We start from the raw sequence: 20138 nt of genomic DNA, 5'->3' as shown, positions 1-20138 counted from the left end.
CCTGGTATTTATTTTGTGTGTCACATTATTTGGTACATTTAATTCTTTCATATTCTCTCCAAGAGAACAGGTTGCTGCTTCCTATGCTGCATGCAGATCCAGGCTATTTTTAACTATAATGTATTAATTTCTAAGATATAATTGTAGTTTAAAAGTGCATTCTGTTAAGAAAAAGCATAATATTTCCTAGAGAAAAACTACTGGCAGACTAAATTGAAAAGATTCAGTTAACTTGTTTGTTCAGTTGGTTGCTGAGGTCAATCCAGCATTTATTAAGCGCTTGTTATCATTCAGATCAAGAATTAGAATTAGTAAGAAAGACTGAGCAGTATAAAGAATCTAATCCTGCTCTCCTTGAAGTCAATGCTTTTGATTTCAGTGGAAGCGGGATCTGGCCCAGAGACTTTAGAGGGACTTGAGTTTCTCTTACAGCTTAATGACAAACCACAGTTTGAAAGCTATACCTGCCTCCTTTTCATTAAGTATATTTACACTAAAAGCTACAGAGAAGGATGTGACAGTTTTGAGATACGAACTAATGACCCAGGGGAAAAAAAACTATTATATTGTCAATCACATCATAGCCTTAGTTGATAGCGTCTCTCTAAAAAAATCAAAGGGAAGCTTAACAGACCTGTCCAGGGTTCCCCACTGGAGTCTGGGAACCCTCTAAAATCATTTAATTTCCCGCACAGATCAATAACCTTGAAGCACCCATTCTGTGCCGCTGTCCAGGCCGCCCATTCTGCCATGCTCTGTGATTTCTAGCTACTCAACTGAAACCTGTAAAATTTCTTCTGATCATTAGGGCAGGACAGAGTTAACTGAACCCATTTCGTTTCAATAGAAGGCATGGCTGGAGCTCGGTGGTGTGTTGGGCCTGCTAATTTGAGACAAAATTTAGAACTCTATCAGTGGGAGCCTCCCAAAGAAAATTAGAAATGAGATTATGGAAGGGATTTGTTATACATCTCTAATCCTGAGTCTGGCAATTTTGGATTAAGGTACGGAACTTGGAACGGAGTATCAAGAGAATTCATCTGCCCTCAAATTAATATATCATTGATGATAACTTGGACCTGTACAACCTTTTATATATGAGAAGCTGAAATCACTTTGCAAACAGTGATCCTCACGACTCCCCAATGGAATACAGAACTATTAACCTCGTTACACAAATGGAGGAATTGAGGCAAAGAGAGGTAAGTAACACACACTGAACAGTCCGACACCACAGCTCTGACTGACCCCGTGTTATCTACTTTGTGGGAATGTGGAGAACTTCTATTAGTCAACTGCCCACAGTGATGTCATTTCAGCTCTTTGTTTAATGTGCGTGCCATTGTCCAGTCCATGCCCTTTAAAGAGGTGGGCATAGTATTAATGATCAAGCAGCAACAGTGATAAAAAAATGAAATGTTCCCTCATTGATGCAGGCAACTGAAAGATGCCAGAATGAAATCTGGGGTGAGGGAGGTGCTTAGGCGGGTTATAATTCACATCAAGAACTACAATTTGTTATATTGCAATAAGAAAGACTCAGAGGATCTAATCCTGCTCCCATGGAATTTCTAACCACCACTTATGGGGAAAGCTAGGGGCAACACACATAGGTAGATACAAGGATGAAGAGACTATTATCCTACACTTTTCTTATGAGGGAGGAAGGAAGGGAGAGAAAACACGTGGTTCCTGATAATCGCTCTTGTGCCCTGATTCTTCAAAGACTTATGCACCTGCTTAACTGTAAGCACTGGGAACAGTCTCACTGAACACAGTGGGACGACTTGCAGTGTACAAAGTTAAGCTGGTGCATAAGGTCGATGCAGGATCAAGAACTTACATACCAACTGCTCACTCTAAGTTAAGTCTTTACCTTTCTACTTCCATGACATTAACCTGACTTTTTAAACCCTTTAAAAGAACTTTTAAACTATTTTCTTCTGGCAAGCTACCTTGGGGAGGCATAACTGCATTTGAACTGCTGCCGTTTCAAATGCAATTTTAACTTTCCTTTTTACATGCTGATGTATAAAACCAAAGTTGAAATGATTTATTACAAAAATATTATGTAACACAAATTAGCTATTAATTGATCCATCACTGCTGGCAGAACAGAGGAAGTTACATTTGTGCCCTTCAAGGGAGTGAGAGCTCTAGTTCAAATGAAATAAAGAGCTCTTAAGGCACCGTTCTAGGTAAGGAGGAAAGTGATCTAAAACTCAAAGTCATGTAATTACAAACTATTAAAAACCTGATGTGAACAGTTTTCTAAATGATGGATATATAAATGGCAATTAAAATACTGAATCCATTATAATCACAATAAAATACTCAGAGGCATGTATTATGAGAGATAATGTTATGCTTTGGGTCACTGAATGCACTTAGCTTTACAATGCATTTGGGGGGTGGCAGGCCTTGTCCTGTTTTGTTGTCTAATTGTAAGGCGAGATGACAGTGATGGAGCACGAAGACTTTGGAAGGATTTTATTGGAATTTCAGCAGAGCTTAAATAATATCACTTTTTCCATGTGGGATTACAGACTGTTTCCTGTGGTTTGTGATAAAGGTAAACTAAGGGAATGGATTACACTGTGCTGCTTTTGAAAAAGGGACAAATAATAATTACAGTATTGGCCAGGTTGGAACCTACATCTCTACGTGTATCTCCGTCTTATGCTGCAGGGGGAAATAATACAATTATTCCACACTGCCAGTTAAATCAACATGGAAAGCTTGTCTACACATACAAGATGTACTATTTTATCTATGCCACTGTAGGTACAGCTGTGCAACCCCCTGGTGGAGGTGGGGTATATGGGTATCATCTACACTCATTGCTATATTTGCTTTCTACAAGCTACTCTTAGTATAATACCCTTTTATGAGTGACATACCTGAATATTTGGATGCTAATATCTAAACCGTATTGTTAAATTTATTTTTCTTATTTTGGGATATTGCAGATTATGTACTATATTTATTTTATGACTTTTAAACCAAACTTTGTACTTTTGGATAATTTAAGCATTATTCCCAGATGTATAGACACTCATTCCTTAAGCTGTGTATTAGATCGTTTAAACATTTGTCTATGGAGTGTGTATACTGACATATTTACATTCACTTCTAGTTAGATACTTCACTAACTTTTACCGGAATAGCTTATTTTACAACAGCTCTGTTTTCAACAATTGAAGCAAAACAAGAACATTGAAGGAGAATCTGAATTTAACAGGAAGTCTTTCTAAAAACAACGGTTTTAAAATGTCAAACTGTTTTTAATAGTTAAACACTTGACTGCATATATTCATTTGTTATTGTGGGATTCCTCTCAATACAAGTTCCAGTCATTGCCTCAATCTACAATAAGAGATGCTATGTGCTAGCTTTAAAGATTTGTATAAGCACATAATGGCAGCTTCACTATGCTGTAACAACAGTTAAAGATAGCAAATTAATGGTAACATTTCTTTCCTAGTGTAATTACTTCGAAGTACTAAATACGTGTCTGTGTAAAGTTACTTATTTTACTTTCAAAACAAACCTTCAATTTAAAAGAAGAAAAAAGGATTCTATGTAAATATTTAGACGATAGCTTAGCTTTATCTTAAAATAACCAGCACTAGCTAAATCATTAAAAGGAAATTGGGTTTCATGTTGTATTTTCTCCTTAAGTTTGATTGCTCATGTTCAGAATCAATATATATTAAAAAAAACCCCTCTAATATTTCCTTTTTTTGTCAACAGATTTTTTTTTTTTTGGTTCTCTAAATTAAAACACCTGTTTTTGAGTATTAGAGGGCAAATCAAGATAGAGCCATTACTAATGGCATAAGCTTACCTGGTGATAAGAAATAGAAACAGGCCTGCGAAAAACTATCCATTCCACAATCTCGCTACATGGTGGAGTTGTCAGAGAACCTGTATAGCGATAATAACTTCCCAGTGACGTCGGCAGAAGGTCTCTCAGTACAAAGGGATCCAGAAAGGTCTCTTTCTCTGTAGGAAAGAATAACAAATAAAATTACACATATTTTACATGACTTTAAAACAGATATCATGTTCATGGATGGCTTTGAAATATGCATTGCTTACAATGTATTTTGTCATAGTTATAAAATATAAAACCACGTCAGAAAGTTTCTTTAAGAGTTATTTGTTGATTATGAAAAGGACACCTGAAACGTTCATTGATCTTGGGCCAAACATCAGTGTTTAATGTAGCGGGTATAACACAGGTGTGAAACACATTTGTTTTTCCAATTGGTTTATCTTTTTTTAACCTTAGGAAAGAATATAATACAGTTTTCAGAATGGCAGGACAGTAGAACCCCATTAAATTGCTCTTCAGCTTAGCAGTCCATAAAAGTGCAGACCCAGAAAGCTCTATTGGGGGGTGGAGCCAGCACATGTGACATCATGCTCTCCCTGGCCAGTTAGAGAGCACCACATAAGGTACTGGTCCCACATCAAACAGTAGCTGCAACACTGAAATAGGGATAGTTACATTACACAGTGTGGCTGAGAATGGGGAACCAGAGCCAGGTTGCCCATCCAGTGTTTCTGTGGAACGGCTGGGGCTCTGGGAACGAAGAGGAAGCAAAGGGTAAGTCTGCAGAATCATCGTCATAGAGAGAGCCTTTGGAAATGCTGCCCCACTCTTAAAATGGTCTCTCTTAATGTGGCTCGACTCAGTGCAAGGTAAGTAAGCAGAGCTGCTGGGCAACCATGTTGTTAAGGAACACTGCATATGGCAATTCTTCCTCTGTCTTTTCTTCCAGGCAGGAGAGGACACCGTTGAGGCTGGAGACATCTCCTTCAGGCAAATATAGTGTCCCTGACTTCCAGTGCACTGAGCTGATTCACGGGAGTACATTCAGGTGTGGTTCTCTCTCTTACTGTCCATGGAAGAGGAAAGGAATGAGGTCAGCCTTTCTGAAAACCTTCCCTTTCTGATCAAACAGGCATCTCCACAGTCAATCGGTCAGCTTCCATTTCATTCCTGCAGGCCCATCAGAACTCTGAACAGACAGCCTATCCTTCCACCACTTTCCTTCTGAGGAGGATGTCTGAACAGCCCTGGTAGTGCATCAAGGTGGGGCCAACATGAGACACTGTTTCCCGGCAGGCCAAAATTACAGAACACGGCACTGGACACATTGTCTCCGTCACAGACACTTGCTAAACTGCAAACTTCTCTGATTTCAATTGGTCTCCCAACATTTAGAGCAAGAATTAATGAGGAAGTTTCACTGTAATCACATTTTTCTATGTATCATTTAATGTATATATACTTTTAAATTGTACTCTGCACAGACAAAAGATTGGAATTGATAATCTAATATGTCTTTTCTATCCAACTTCTGTGAGCCTAAAAAGGCAGATAGGCAGGTAGCTAGGCAGCTGGGTTTTGCAGGTCTATTGTATAGTCACATAAAACAGATTTCATCATGTGTAATTCACACAGTCAAAACTGATCTGAAGTCAGTGACATGCAGCGCTGAAAACCTGCATGGTTCATCAAAGAACAATATGCAAGAGGTGCATTTTTATTCTATGTGGAATTCAGTTGTTTCAGGACCTCTTGTTCTCACACTTCACGGACACAGCTTGGAGCAAAACTGACATAACTTCATCTTGAAATCCAAACAAATATATTGTACAAATTCTGATTAATTAACAGCTGCAGTTTTGTAACATTTAAATTTGGGAGAACGCACCATAAAAGAAGGAAACAGCTGCAGGCTAGATGGCCTCTCCACTGTTCCCTTGCAGTTATCCCCTGCAGTCTGCATGATTAATGAGCTGAACCTCCCACTATGTCTATGGAAAAGGGACCAGTAAGGTGCTTAATAAGTGCTTTATGCCTGTGAGCTATCCAAACAATGGAATTCTCCTTTACAGAGAAAGTGTCTGTCTTCCTTCCTCACTTTCTCTGTACGGCTTTATCTTCTCCGGACTTTAAACAAAAGTCCATATTAAGACTGATCCACAATTGTGTTTATCTAGCCTTCTCAGAGCTAATGAGCTACCCCACTTCTCCTGGCTGGTGGGGTTTCTCATGGTTTAATTGACTGCAAGGAGATTGGCAGATCTGCTGAAATATGCCCTAACTTAGAACACAGAAAGGCAGGATTGAAAAGCTGCAGAATTCCGTTTCACTAAACCACACAGGTTTCTAGCGGCCTTGATCACATCAAAGGAAGGTACAGCTGCATCCCTGAGCACCATTCCTGTAATCATGATATTTTCCTGTGCTGCTGCTACGAGTTGTAAATGTGTGATGTACTGGAGGCATTTTAGATTCTGCTACCTAGCAGCAACTGGTGTGCACGGTCTCAGACGCCTTCAATACTCAAAAATATGAATAATTCTGTTCCTGTCAAAGCACAGATGCTAAAAGAGCGCGGTTGCCTGTTCCTTACTGAATGTTTTTTCCATATAATGGAAACAGATATGACAAAAAAAAAAAACAAAAAAAAAACAGGGCACATTTTTGGCACTTAAACCAAACGATTATTCCTTTATGGGAAAAAAAAAAGTTTGTTTTTAAAAATAGAAATGGTCAAACGTACCACCGACCAAAGTTCAAAAGGGACCCTAGCATGCATTTATAATCATTGCTGTGCTTTCGTTTTTTTCACAGCCAAATTTATATGCACGCAACCTCAAATTCCATTTGCTCAATTTTACACATGAAAATTTGGTCAGGAATCATAGAATCATAGAATATCAGGGTTGGAAGGGACCTCAGGAGGTCATCTAGTCCAACCCCCTGCTCAAAGCAGGACCAATCCCCAATTAAATCATCCCAGACACGGCTTTGTCAAGCCTGACCTTAAAAACTTCTAAGGAAGGAGATTCCATCACCTCCCTAGGTAACACATTCCAGTGTTTCACCACCCTCCTAGTGAAAAAGTTTTTCCTAATATCCAACCTAAACCTCCCCCACTGCAACTTGAGACCATTACTCCTTGTCCTGTCCTCTTCTACCACTGAGAATAGTCTAGAACCATCCTCTCTGGAACCACCTCTCAGGTAGTTGAAAGCAGCTATCAAATCCCCCCTCATTCTTCTCTTCTGCAGACTAAACAATCCCAGTTCCCTTAGCCTCTCCTCATAAGTCATGTGTTCCAGACCCCTAATAATTTTTGTTGCCCTTCGCTGGGCTCTCTCCAATTTATCCACATCCTCCTTGTAGTGTGGGGCCCAAAACTGGACACAGTACTCCAGATGAGGCCTCACCAATGTCAAATAGAGGGGGACGATCACGTCCCTCGATCTGCTCGCTATGCCCCTACTTATACATCCCAAAATGCCATTGGCCTTCTTGGCAACAAGGGCACACTGCTGACTCATATCCAGCTTCTTGTCCACTGTCACCCCTAGGTCCTTTTCCGCAGAACTGCTGCCTAGCCATTCGGTCCCTAGTCTGTAGCTGTGCATTGGGTTCTTCCGTCCTAAGTGCAGGACCCTGCACTTATCCTTATTGAACCTCATCAGATTTCTTTTGGCCCAATCCTCCAATTTGTCTAGGTCCCTCTGTATCCTATCCCTGCCCTCCAGCATATCTACCACTCCTCCCAGTTTAGTATCATCCGCAAATTTGCTGCGAGTGCAATCCACACCATCCTCCAGATCATTTATGAAGATATTGAACAAAACCAGCCCCAGGAACGATCCCTGGGGCACTCCACTTGACACCGGCTGCCAACTAGACATGGAGCCATTGATCACTACCCGTTGAGCCCGACAATCTAGCCAACTTTCTACCCACCTTATAGTGCATTCATCCAGCCCATACTTCCTTAACTTGCTGACAAGAATACTGTGGCAGACTGTGTCAAAAGCTTTGCTAAAGTCAAGAAACAATACATCCACTGCTTTCCCTTCATCCACAGAACCAGTAATCTCATCATAGAAGGCGATTAGATTAGTCAGGCATGACCTTCCCTTGGTGAATCCATGCTGACTGTTCCTGATCACTTTCCTCTCATGTAAGTGCTTCAGGATTGATTCTTTGAGGACCTGCTCCATGATTTTTCCGGGGACTGAGGTGAGGCTGACTGGCCTGTAGTTCCCAGGATCCTCCTTCTTCCCTTTTTTTAAAGATTGGCACTACATTAGCCTTTTTCCAGTCATCCGGGACTTCCCCCATTCGCCACGAGTTTTCAAAGATAATGGCCAATGGCTCTGCAATCACAGCCGCCAATTCCTTTAGCACTCTCGTATGCAACTCATCCGGCCCCATGGACTTGTGCACGTCCAGCTTTTCTAAATAGACCCTAACCACCTCTTTCTCCACAGAGGGCTGGCCATCTATTCCCCATGACTCACATGACTGGAGTACTGTCATGGATGGTTATAAACTGTTCAGGAAGGACAGGCAGGGCAGAGAAGGTGGGGGAGTAGCACTGTATGTAAGGGAGCAGTATGACTGTTGTGATGCCCAGCGCAGCAGTCTGGGAGCTGACCTTGTTCGTGAAGACAGAGGCAAAAAAAGCATTGAGTACATTAGCTTTTTCCACATCCTCTGTCACTAGGTTGCCTCCCTCATTCAGTAAGGGGCCCACACTTTCCTTGGCTTTCTTCTTGTTGCCAACATACCTGAAGAAACCGTTCTTGTTACTCTTGACATCTCTCGCTAGCTGCAGCTCCAGGTGCGATTTGGCCCTCCTGATTTCATTCCTACATGCCCGAGCAATATTTTTATACTCTTCCCTGGTCATACGTCCAACCTTCCACTTCTTGTAAGCTTCTTTTTTATGTTTAAGATCCGCTAGGATTTCACCGTTAAGCCAAGCTGGTCGCCTGCCATATTTACTATTCTTTCGACACATCGGGATGGTTTGTCCCTGTAACCTCAACAGGGATTCCCTGAAATATAGCCAGCTCTCCTGGACTCCTTTCCCCTTCATGTTAGTCCCCTAGGGGATCCTACCCATCCGTTCCCTGAGGGAGTCGAAGTCTGCTTTCCTGAAGTCCAGGGTCCGTATCCTGCTGCTTACCTTTCTTCCCTGTGTCAGGATCCTGAACTCAACCAACTCATGGTCACTGCCTCCCAGATTCCCATCCACTTTTGCTTCCCCCACTAATTCTTCCCGGTTTGTGAGCAGCAGGTCAAGAAAAGCGCCCCCCCTAGTTGGCTCCTCTAGCACTTGCACCAGGAAATTGTCCCCGACGCTTTCCAAAAACTTCCTGGATTGTCTATGCACCGCTGTACTGCTCTCCCAGCAGATATCAGGAAAATTAAAGTCACCCATGAGAACCAGGGCGTGCGATCTAGTAGCTTCTGCGAGCTGCCGGAAGAAAGCCTCATCCACCTCATCCCCCTGGTCCGGTGGTCTATAGCAGACTCCCACCACTACATCACTCTTGTTGCTCACACTTCTAAACTTAATCCAGAGACACTCAGGTTTTTCTGCAGTTTCGTACCGGAGCTCTGAGCAGTCATACTGCTCCCTTACATACAGTGCTACTCCCCCACCTTTTCTGCCCTGCCTGTCCTTTCTGAACAGTTTATAACCATCCATGACAGTACTCCAGTCACGTGAGTTATCCCACCAAGTCTCTGTTATTCCAATCACGTCATAATTCCTGTAGGTTCAATTTTAGGTTCTGATTTTCAAGTGCAGCCTGTATACACCTTTAAAGCAACTGAAAAGAAAGAGTTTTATAAAAGGCACACAACTGTGCCTTTCTAGCTCCTGCAATTGCCTGTATAAATGAGGCATTTTCACGTACAAATGGACAATTATGACTCCAACAGGCCATTTTGGACGTGCACATAGCAAAGGCATGTAAGTTAGATGTGGGGTGTACGCATTTTTAAAATTGTATGGCTTACAGTTACCTATTTTAAAATCTTCAGTTATAATTAACAATTTGAATTTTTGACTACTTTAATCTTTTGTTAGAATGTATGAAAATCTGTAAAATGCTGGACAAATGTAAACATAAAACAACATACAAATATGGCATATTCCTTTATTAAAGGACTACTGAAGAATGAAGCTCATATTCCACTTTCAAGGATTTTTGTGCCATATGCTGACAATATTATATTTTAATAATTAATTGTTCATCAAAGGAAAAGAAAAAGAACAGGGATGCTAAATTCAAAGTTATTCAAATTGCAAAAATGAATAATGTATAACTTTTATATTAAATACACACTGTATTAAGTAGTCTACATTTCATCCAAGTCTGTCTTTCATTTTTAAACATTTTGAACTACAACATGAATAATCAACCATGGGAAGCTTATTTAGACAAAGAAATACCTTATTTGAATGCAAACTGAAAGTATCCTACTATGATTAAATTTTGGTTATCAATTAGACCGATTTTTTTTTAAGTGTCTGGAAAGTCACAGTCAACTGTGAAAGAGAAAATTTCTTGGGGGAAAAAACGTAGCTTTGCTAACTCACAGTTAAAGTCAGGCATGATATACACTGTCAAATATTATTATTTTTAGCAACAAGAAATATAACTTTTCTTTAATAATTCCAAAGATTAAAACAAAGAAAACATATACATTGGATTAAAATACGATAATTAAAATATTAGAAGACAGTCAAATGATTAATTGCATTTGCTGTGTTTTAATAACTTCCTGTTTCATAAAAGTTTCATAATTTTGTATCCAGATGCACAGTACCGGGTTTAAGAAACATGCAATTATAAACATTTCTCAGTTTGAATGCTTTAATTATGTTACAAGAATAGTATATTTATTCGTACCTTCTAGCACAAAGATGCTTAATTTATACAATAATTATCATTGCAATATCCACACAGTGATGCAAACAGGCATTTAGAGTGGCCATTCCTGAAAACTAGTCAGTTTCACTTTGGATAAATAGATACTATTTTCAGTACTCTCTGTACTTTCCTATAATTTTGGTAGGAACACTGCTAATATTGAGTAGTTGTCTAATTACTAAGAGGAGCATTTTCAAAAGCAGCTAAGTGACTCAGAAGCCTAAGTCCCATTTTCCTGTTAGTACTTAGGAGCCAAAATGTCATTGAAAGTCGGTGGGACTTAGGAGTCTAAGCCCACTAAGAAGTCACTTTGAAATTGGAACTTAGGCTTCTAAATCAGTTAACTGCTTTTGAAAATGTTCTCCTAGCTTCACATTGCTACGTCACAAAGCGTGACTAGTGTCAGGTTTCAGAGTAACAGCCGTGTTAGTCTGTATTCGCAAAAAGAAAAGGAGGACTTGTGGCACCTTAGAGACTAACCAATTTATTTGAGCATGAAGCTCATGCTCAAATAAATTGGTTAGTCTCTAAGGTGCCACAAGTACTCCTTTTCTTTTTTCGTGACTAGTGTGCAGCGTGTAGTCATTTTTTATCCAGTGTCCTTCTACCTATCATGGAAATGCAGTGCTGAACTCTGGAGGGGAAGGCAGCATCTCTGAAAACAGCCTAGGCTTACACTAGACAACAGTTTAAGAACAAGACTTTTTACGAGCAAAACTTGAAGGTAATTTAACGTAGGCAGAAGCATCCATTGCAGACACTGAACAACTCAACTTGTACTTTTTTTTTTTTTTTAAACGGTGATGACTGGGTTGGAAAAATTATCTAGCTTCCTCTACCGCCTTATATGGGTCACACCTAGCTTTCCATCCTCAGTGGCAGGGGGTGGGGAATGAATTGACTTGGGGTGGGTCTCTCTCCAGATGGGGGTGAAAACAATTAAACTTGGAGTGAGAAGAGGCATATTTCTGCAGATGTCCTGAGAGGTGAGGAGCTTATGAAGGTCCGAGACCCAGGAGGCTGGACGGAGCCAAGGGATTTATCGTCTACTGCATCTGGAGATGTTTCAAGAAATATTACAAGAGATATTTTAGCACTGCTGTTCTAAGGTAACCAAGCAACCTAGTGATAGACAGCAGCCTTTGGCACCACTCCACACCTGCCACAAGTGAAAACACCACAACCCCCTGCTTTCTTTCCCAGTATAAAAGGGCAGTGAGTCTGAAAACGAAGAGTCACCACTTGCTGGTAGAGTGTGAAACTCTTTGGGAGTAAGTCCGGTTACTTGGCAGGAGAACTGGGGATGGGACAGGGGAGGGGGGGTTTCCAGCAGAGCACTGGCAGAATGCCATGGAGCTGACCACCCTTGTTAGATCAGATATCTCTGGGAAAGCGTACGCAGACCCACTAAAGAGGAGGACTCAAGCAACCCGCAAATGGTGACAATGTGAACAATACCTTCACTGACTACTCATGAAGGCTCCTCCCTGTCCCCTGGAAGATGAGTCCGAAGTCATCCTTAAGCCTAACAGATCCCATGGAGGATCACATCCAAGCCTCTACAATGAGCCTCATCTCCCTGTAGAAGTCTCCTGATGACAATGGTGTTCCACAGCAGGTGAGATCCCAACCTCTGGCCCCACTGGGGTTTGCTCACTGCTGCTGCCCATTCTGGGGTGCTCCGAGGAGATTGCACAGACGTGCCAAGAAATAAGAGAAATGCACACAACCTGTCCAGTAGGAGGGAGAGCACTCCCCTGGACAAATCCTGGCTGTGACACAGAACTAGTGACCTCCTTAGGAGTCCGTCTATCCTAAGGACCCAGGGATTCACCACAACCACATACCCGCTGTTCCAGCAGCACATCCAAGACTCCCCAAACTCAGCTTTGCATCTTATGAAACACACCCACATATATCCCCAAAACAGCCTCCTTGCCACGATGAAAGAACAGGAAAAGGATTCATGAAGTCTACTAGGGACCATGGTGTACACACCTATTTTATGTGGGAAGCTCTTAGATACTATGATGATGGGCACTATAATAAAAGACAGACAGGTAGATGCCGCCACATGCACTAGTGAAGACTTCTGTGTACCTCCCACAATGCTTCCTGGATTGCCTCATTCAATACTACATAGACCTAGGTATTAGCCCACCAAACTGTAGTTCCAGGCATCCTTAAAGTCTTCTCTACTCCTTTGCGCCAGACTCCTCTATTGACACCAACACATAAATATGTATATGAATAGAAAATTTCGTATTCAGAAAAGGAACCTGAAACACACCAATTATGGCTCAAATGCTAGAGTCCTGCACTTGACCTACAGGAAAATTTCTTTTGAGGAAGATGGGCTAAACCGTTTTTTGTAGCTATTATTTCCACATAAACATGGCAAAGCACTGAAAAGTGGCAACCTGATAGCAGCCCAATGAAATGCCACCATAAACCTAATGCAGTTTTATTAACAATATACAAATAGGTTTCAGAGTGTCTCTTTGCATAAAGCACTGAAGTGTGTGTTAAAAAAAAGTGTCCACTCTAATATTTCCAAAGGAAAAATGAGTATCACAGATTCAGCATCAACAATTTAAAAAATGGAAGTGACATAAAAATTACTGAGATTGCTACAGCATAAAAGGACAATATGCTATTTTAACTCTCTTCTGTTCACAGGCAAGCGGACTAACATGGCCTGCTGGACATACACTTGACCTCCTGATGCAGTGGTATTAAAAAAGAAAGCAGCATTAATGTCCACCTCTTGGTCTTTTTTTCAGGACGACACTGAAATAGTTTTATTAATGGGGAAGCTGAAATGAGTGCAGACAAGCAGATTGTATCTCCTAATTTCAGGTCTATGCATGAACACTTCTAAAAGCTTCTTGTAACACCCTACTAACCCAGAAGGCAAGGAAAATATCATTTGATTTTTATTATCATTCATTATATTACTGTAGATAGGTGAGCAGAATCTTTGCTTGGGCGGTTAAATTTTCCTGACCATTTTGCAAGGTTGCATTAGGCCACCCTGTTAAATCCATGCAAACTGAAGACAAAAAGAGTTGCAAGGGATGCTACAGACTTATTGACATTATCTATCTGTCTAGGCATCACTGGGGTATCAGAACTGGTATTAGCAAATTCATTCATTTTCAAGTGCAGGATAGTTTCCCCAGTAGACGACAAATCAGATATTAAATGGATACTAACACCTGATCTTTACCAAAGTGTGAGCAGCAGCCAAAGATTGTTTTCACCTACTGTCATTGGAATGTATTGCTCCCAAAAGACTGGCTTGCTAAAAATAAATATTGGAAAAAAGCTCAGTGAAGATAACATTGAATTTAAAGCCAATCACTGAAAAATAAATGGACTCCTGAGACACACAGGTAAACACCCCCCAGACTATCTGCAATCTAAACTCTTTTCAAATCTACCAGAAACTTGGATCAGAGATCACAGGACAACCACTGTATGCCAAAATGTTTGTCTCTCCCATACAGCGTTCTGGGAGTCATCAGAGTTTTCCTGCAGAACGGGAACTCAGCTGGATTGAGAACAATATCCAAAAATGAATTGATTTCCAGAATTAACGTACGTGGAATACTTGATAGACAGAAACACTACCCAGACCATGGACTTAAAATACTTTGAATACAGCTGTGAAATTCGCAATTCCAAGAGCTTTAAAATCCTCCCAAACCTGTAAAGTGGTATTACGGCCAATTTCATTCTTACAATAAGCCAATTCATTCTAATGCTTCTGGATCCTAACCATTTAAAACCAACAAACAAAAACAAACAGGACAGTACGATGCACACCCACAGCGTCAGAGCTTCTCAGACAAAGCAGGTTGTCCATTATAGAAAAAGGGACCCAGTATACTATAGTGATTTAAAGATTTGTTACAAATAGTACACACTGCTTTATCTGGAAGGGTGTTCAAATGAGCACAAAGAGTACTTGATGTGTGAATGAAGAATGAAGAAGAATTTCAGACATTCCAGTGTATTTAGGATAATTCAGGCAACTTTCTATGGACTATTTATGGTCCTGACTTACCGATATAAAGAAATCAAGGCAGCCTAGGAGGCACAGCAAGGTGAGGGGAGAGGACAGATGATGACACCACCACATTACCTGCCCCAAAGAGCTTGCAAGACAAGAGGCAACCAGGGAGTGCAACAAAGCACAGGGAGGAAGGCAACAGGGAAGATGAGTGTGTTTACAGGACCCAGGTGATTCCAAATCATTTAAAACTTTTATTACAGGTCGGGCTGATAGCTCTGCTAATTAAGCTTGCCTGCTGCTTCCCACCCCGTTTTCAGTTGCTTATCGTTTTGCCAAACTTTAACCACTCAGGCTGAAATTTTCTACGCTAGGTATCTGCCTGAGGCTGAATTTTTGGAAAGCTTCAGCCAAAATGGTTCAGTTGCTTCTGAGAATGAGGCTAGGGAAAAATGCATTGCAAAACAATGTTGAAAATTCTGGCAGCCTTTCTTTGGGAAGCTTTGGAGTAGAGCCTTGAAATTTGGCAGAGGGTGGCCTTTGCAGCAGGAGTGTGCCTTTTGCTGCTCTTGTGAAAATATGCCCAAATTTGGCCAAGTTTTAACATTCCACACAAAGATGGACTACAAGCTGTCAGGAACAGTATCCCCGATAATGTCACGGCAAACCTGGTGGCTGAACTTTGTGCCTTTGTCCTCACCCATAACTATTTCACATTTGGGGAGAACGTATACCTTCAATTCAGCGGCACTGCTATGGGTACCCGCATGGCCCCACAGTATGCCAACATTTTTATGGCTGACTTAGAACAACGCTTCCTCAGCTCTTGTCCCCTAAAGCCCCTACTCTACTTGCGCTACATTGATGACATCTTCATCATCTGGACCCACGGAAAAGAAGCCCTGGAGGAATTCCACCATGATTTCAACAATTTCCATCCCACCATCAACCTCAGCCTGGACCAGTCCACACAAGAGATCCACTTCCTGGACACTACAGTGCTAATAAACGATGGTCACATAAACACCACTCTATACCGGAAACCTACTGAACACTATGCCTACCTACATGCCTCCAGCTTTCATCCAGACCACATCACACGATCCATTGTCTACAGCCAAGCTCTATGATACAACTGCATTTGCTCCAACCCCTCAAACAGAGGCAAACACCTACAAGATCTCTATCAAGCATTCTTACAACTACAATACCCACCTGCTGAAATGAAGAAACAGATTGACAGAGTCAGAAGAGTACCCAGAAGTCACCTACTACAGGACAGGCCTAACAAAGAAAATAACAGAACGCCACTGGCCATCACCTTCAGCCCCCAACTAAAACCTCTCCAACGCATCATCAAGGATCTACAACCTATCCTGAAGGACGACCCATCACTCTCACAAATCTTGGGAGACAGGCCAGTCCTCGCTTACAGACAGCCCCCCAACCTGAAGCAAATACTCACCAGCAACCACACACCACACAACGGAACCACTAACCCAGGAATCCATCCTTGCAACAAAGCCCGTTGCCAACTGTGTCCACATATCTATTCAGGGGACACCATCGTAGGGCCTAATCACATCAGCCACACTATCAGAGGCTCGTTCACCTGCACATCTACCAATGTGATATATGCCATCATGTGCCAGCAATGCCCCTCTGCCATGTACATTGGTCAGACTGGACAGTCTCTATGTAAAAGATTAAATGGACACAAATCAGACGTCAAGAATTATAACATTCATAAACCAGTCAGAGAACACTTCAATCTCTTTGGTCACTCGATTACAGACCTAAAAGTGGCAATTCTTCAACAAAAATACTTCAAAACCAGACTCCAACGAGAGACTGTTGAATTGGAATTAATTTGCAAACTGGATACAATTAACTTAGGCTTGAATAAAGACTGGGAGTGGATTGGTCATTACACAAAGTAAAACTATTTCCCCATGTTTATTCCCCCACCCCCACCGTTCCTCATACGTTCTTGTCAACTGCTGGAAATGGCCCACCTTGATTATCACTACGAAAGGCTTTTTCCCCCCGGCTCTCCTGCTGGTAATAGCTCACCTTAAGTGATCACTTTCCTTACAGTGTGTATGATAACACCCATTGTTTTATGTTCTCTGTGTATATAAATCTCCCCACTGTATTTTCCACTGAATGCATCCGATGAAGTGAGCTGTAGCTCACGAAAGCTTGTGCTCAAATAAATTTGTTAGTCTCTAAGGTGCCACAAGTCCTCCTTTTCTTTTTGCGAATACAGACTAACACGGCTGCTACTCTGAAACCTGAAAAATCTCGGTTTTTACATGCTCGGTACAGACTTCTCAGAGTTTCGCAGCTAAAATCTCTGAAGATTCCATCCTCTCTGACCAATCTTGACCTACATGTGACATGCATGTGTGACCCCCACAAAGCAAATCAGCATGCTCCAACCCAGGGACAGAAGGGAAAAACCAGATTTTCCCTGTAATTATTGTTCCCAGCTGCTGTGGGCTAGGGTGAGGCTGGGCACCTGAAATAAGCCTGGAGGAGAAAGTGCTTGATTTGAATGCAGTGGGGACAAAAGCTGGAGCAGGGGCGAGGGAAAGATTGGGAAAAGGACCCTGGTGAGACTGGGACTGGAGGCGGGGGGATGAAACCTGTGATTGAGCTTGAGGGAGGATGGAGACTGGGATCTGGTGAGGAAAATGGGGGAGGAGGGAGAAGACATTGAGATCAGGCTAGGAACTGGGGTGTGTGTGTGGGGGGAGATTGGGACTGCTGGACAAGGCAGGAAGCCAATATGGGAGGGAGGGGGCGCCGGGGAAATAGATCAGATGAGGAGCCACCATGTGTGGGGGGAGAGCTGCGATGGCTGGGCAAAGAGACTGGGGCAAGGAACCATGAAGGGGATGAGGATGGAGTTGGGAGACTGAGGTTGGATATGAAGTCTGTGAGGGAAACTGGGATTGGGAGCGAGGGGGAGAAACAGGGCTGGAGGGGAACGAGTGGGGCTGGGGCAGGAGAGAGAACAGACAAGGAATTGGGAAGGGGGAAATGGAACTGGCTGGGCAAGGGGACTGGGAGGGGGATGAGAAGCCTGAGGAGGGGACTGGCTCGGTGAGGAGAATGGGATGGGGACAAGGAGCCAAGGTTGGGGAAAAAACAGGATTTGGATGAGGACAGTTTGGAGGGGATGGAGCAAAAGAGGTTGAGCCTGGGGGAAATGGGGAGAAGTGGGAGATGTATAGTGAATGAGGCAGGGGGTTGCAGGAAGGAAAAGGATGGTCTCGTGGTTAACGCACCTGAACTCTGCCTTGGAGAATTGTTTTCTATCCCTGCCTCTGCCAGAGTTCCTGTGTGATGCTACTGAAGTCACTTCAGCCAAACTTTTCACTAAATGCTTGCTCCAGTGAGTCCTCCACTGATTTGCAGAAGTGCTGAGCACTCACAGCTACAACTGAACTCAAGGGGAGCTGTGCTCTGCATGTATAAAGTGCTGTATACTGCCAAGTCCTCTGAAAAAACAGGGCCCAGGCACCTCAAATTGGGCACCCTAAATTAGTGGGACAATTTTGATCCCTCTCTCTCTCAGCCTCAGCTCCCTAACTTTAAAATGCGGTGTTATGAATATAAATTAGTTAATGTTTGCCAAGCACTCAGACGGTACAGAGATGAGCACCATGGAAAAGCCTATGAGGAAATTAAGAATTCTGTCTTCAGCGTAAGGTTTCGATAGTGCGCTTTAAATAAGGCCTAGAGTCACACATGGAACAATGAGGATAAAACAAAATACTGAAATAGCTGCTCATTAAGTGAGCACCATCCACCCTGTGCACTGAATGAAAGGGGTTCTGGGGGGAAAAAAAGGATGCGCTCATGTGATTAAAGACTAAATCAAAATGCACACGCACACGGGGCCCCAATTAAGGTTGCACAGGCAACCTTAATTCTGGTTCTTCCTAACTTTTAAATGCTTGACTCTGCAACTTTAATAATTTTCTCTTAATGTCATTTTGTGTGTAATTATAATCAGCCTAGTGGCCCTGTATCTAGCCATTATCAGTGATTCTTCCTTGAGACTAGACCAGTGGGAATTTCTAACACTTATTTTACATATTCTTGTACAGTAACTCCTCACTTAACATTGTAGTTATGTTCCTGAAAAATATGACGTTAAGCGAAATGATGCTAAGCGAATCCAATTTCCCCATAAGAATTAATGTAAATGTGGGGGTTAGGTTCCAGGGAAATTTTTTTCACCAGACAAAAAACTTTATTTTATATTATATATATACACATACATACGTACACACACACAGAGTATAAGTTTTAAACAAACAGTTTAATACTGGTACACAGCGATGATGATTGTGAAGCTTGGCTGAGGTGGTGAAGTCAGAGGGTGGAAGAGGGTGGGATGTTTCCCAGGGAATGCCTTACTGCTCAATGATGAACTAGCACTCGGCTGAGGCCTCAAGGGTTAACACACTGTTGTTAATGTGGCCTCACACTCTACAAGGCAGCACGAATGGAGGGAGGGGAGACAGCATGGCAGACAGAGACACACAGCCTGTGTGTGCGGAAGAGAGAGAGAGATGTGCATTGCCCCTTTAAGTATGCTGACCCCATTCTAAGTACATTGCCTTTAGAAAGATCAGGAAGTGGAGACAGCAGCCGCGGCCAGCTCTCTCCGTCCTGAGCCCTGTTGCGTCTCCCCCCTGCTCGAAATGGAAAAGGGGTAAGCGGGGGGCAGGAGCAGGGGAGAAGGGGAACACCCTGACATTAGTCCCCCTCTTCCCTCCTCCCCTGCACAGCAAGCAGGAGGCTCTGGAGAGCAGTTCCCCGGCACGGGGCAGGAGCAGCACATGGCCGTGGCGGGAGGGACAGCTGAACTGCCAGCACTTGGTAGCCTGCTCCGTGGCTGCTGCACAGGGAACTTAGGGGAGCTGATGGGGGGCTGCCAGCCCACCCTGGTTCCAAGCCCCCACCAGCTCGCTCCAAGGGGGCTGCTCTTCCTGCAAGTAGTGGACAAAGCAGGCGGCTGCCAAACAATGTTATAAGGGAGTATTGCACAACTTTAATCGAGCATGGTCTCTAATTGATCAGCAACCTAACAACGAAAAAAAAACCGGGACGACTTTAAGTGAGGCGTTACTGTAAATGATTCAGACCCCTGCAGTTATGCATGTAGGCGCTGGCCAGCGTAAACGGTGTGAACTGATTCTCTCTACTCTCACCTTCCTTTCCCTGCCTCCTTCCTCCTCCTGTTTGTTACACAATGATCATGTCCTGGTCTCTCTTGCAATGAGAGCACAAGCACAGCCCAGAAAACAAAGGATGGTGCCAACGCATCCTTACAACC

At 42.6% G+C, this 20138-nt stretch overlaps 1 protein-coding gene across 7 annotated transcripts in view; it reads right to left on the bottom strand.

Annotated features, from left to right (window-relative positions):
* Positions 1–20138, bottom strand: part of PTPRG (protein tyrosine phosphatase receptor type G) — a 621815-nt gene that overhangs the window by 144587 nt on the left and 457090 nt on the right. For all 7 annotated transcript variants that reach the window (XM_084635116.1, XM_084635117.1, XM_084635121.1 and 4 more), the window contains exon 7: positions 3848–4005. In XM_084635116.1, coding sequence (XP_084491242.1) covers positions 3848–4005 — 158 coding nt within the window. The remainder of the gene's footprint in view (positions 1–3847; positions 4006–20138) is intronic.

This window comes from Lepidochelys olivacea (assembly GCF_965140295.1).
Source record: "Lepidochelys olivacea isolate rLepOli2 genome assembly, chromosome: 7".
NCBI classification, from domain to species: Eukaryota; Metazoa; Chordata; order Testudines; family Cheloniidae; genus Lepidochelys; species Lepidochelys olivacea.
Note: the sequence above shows the minus strand (reverse complement) of the source record. Positions and strands in the feature narration are given on the sequence as shown.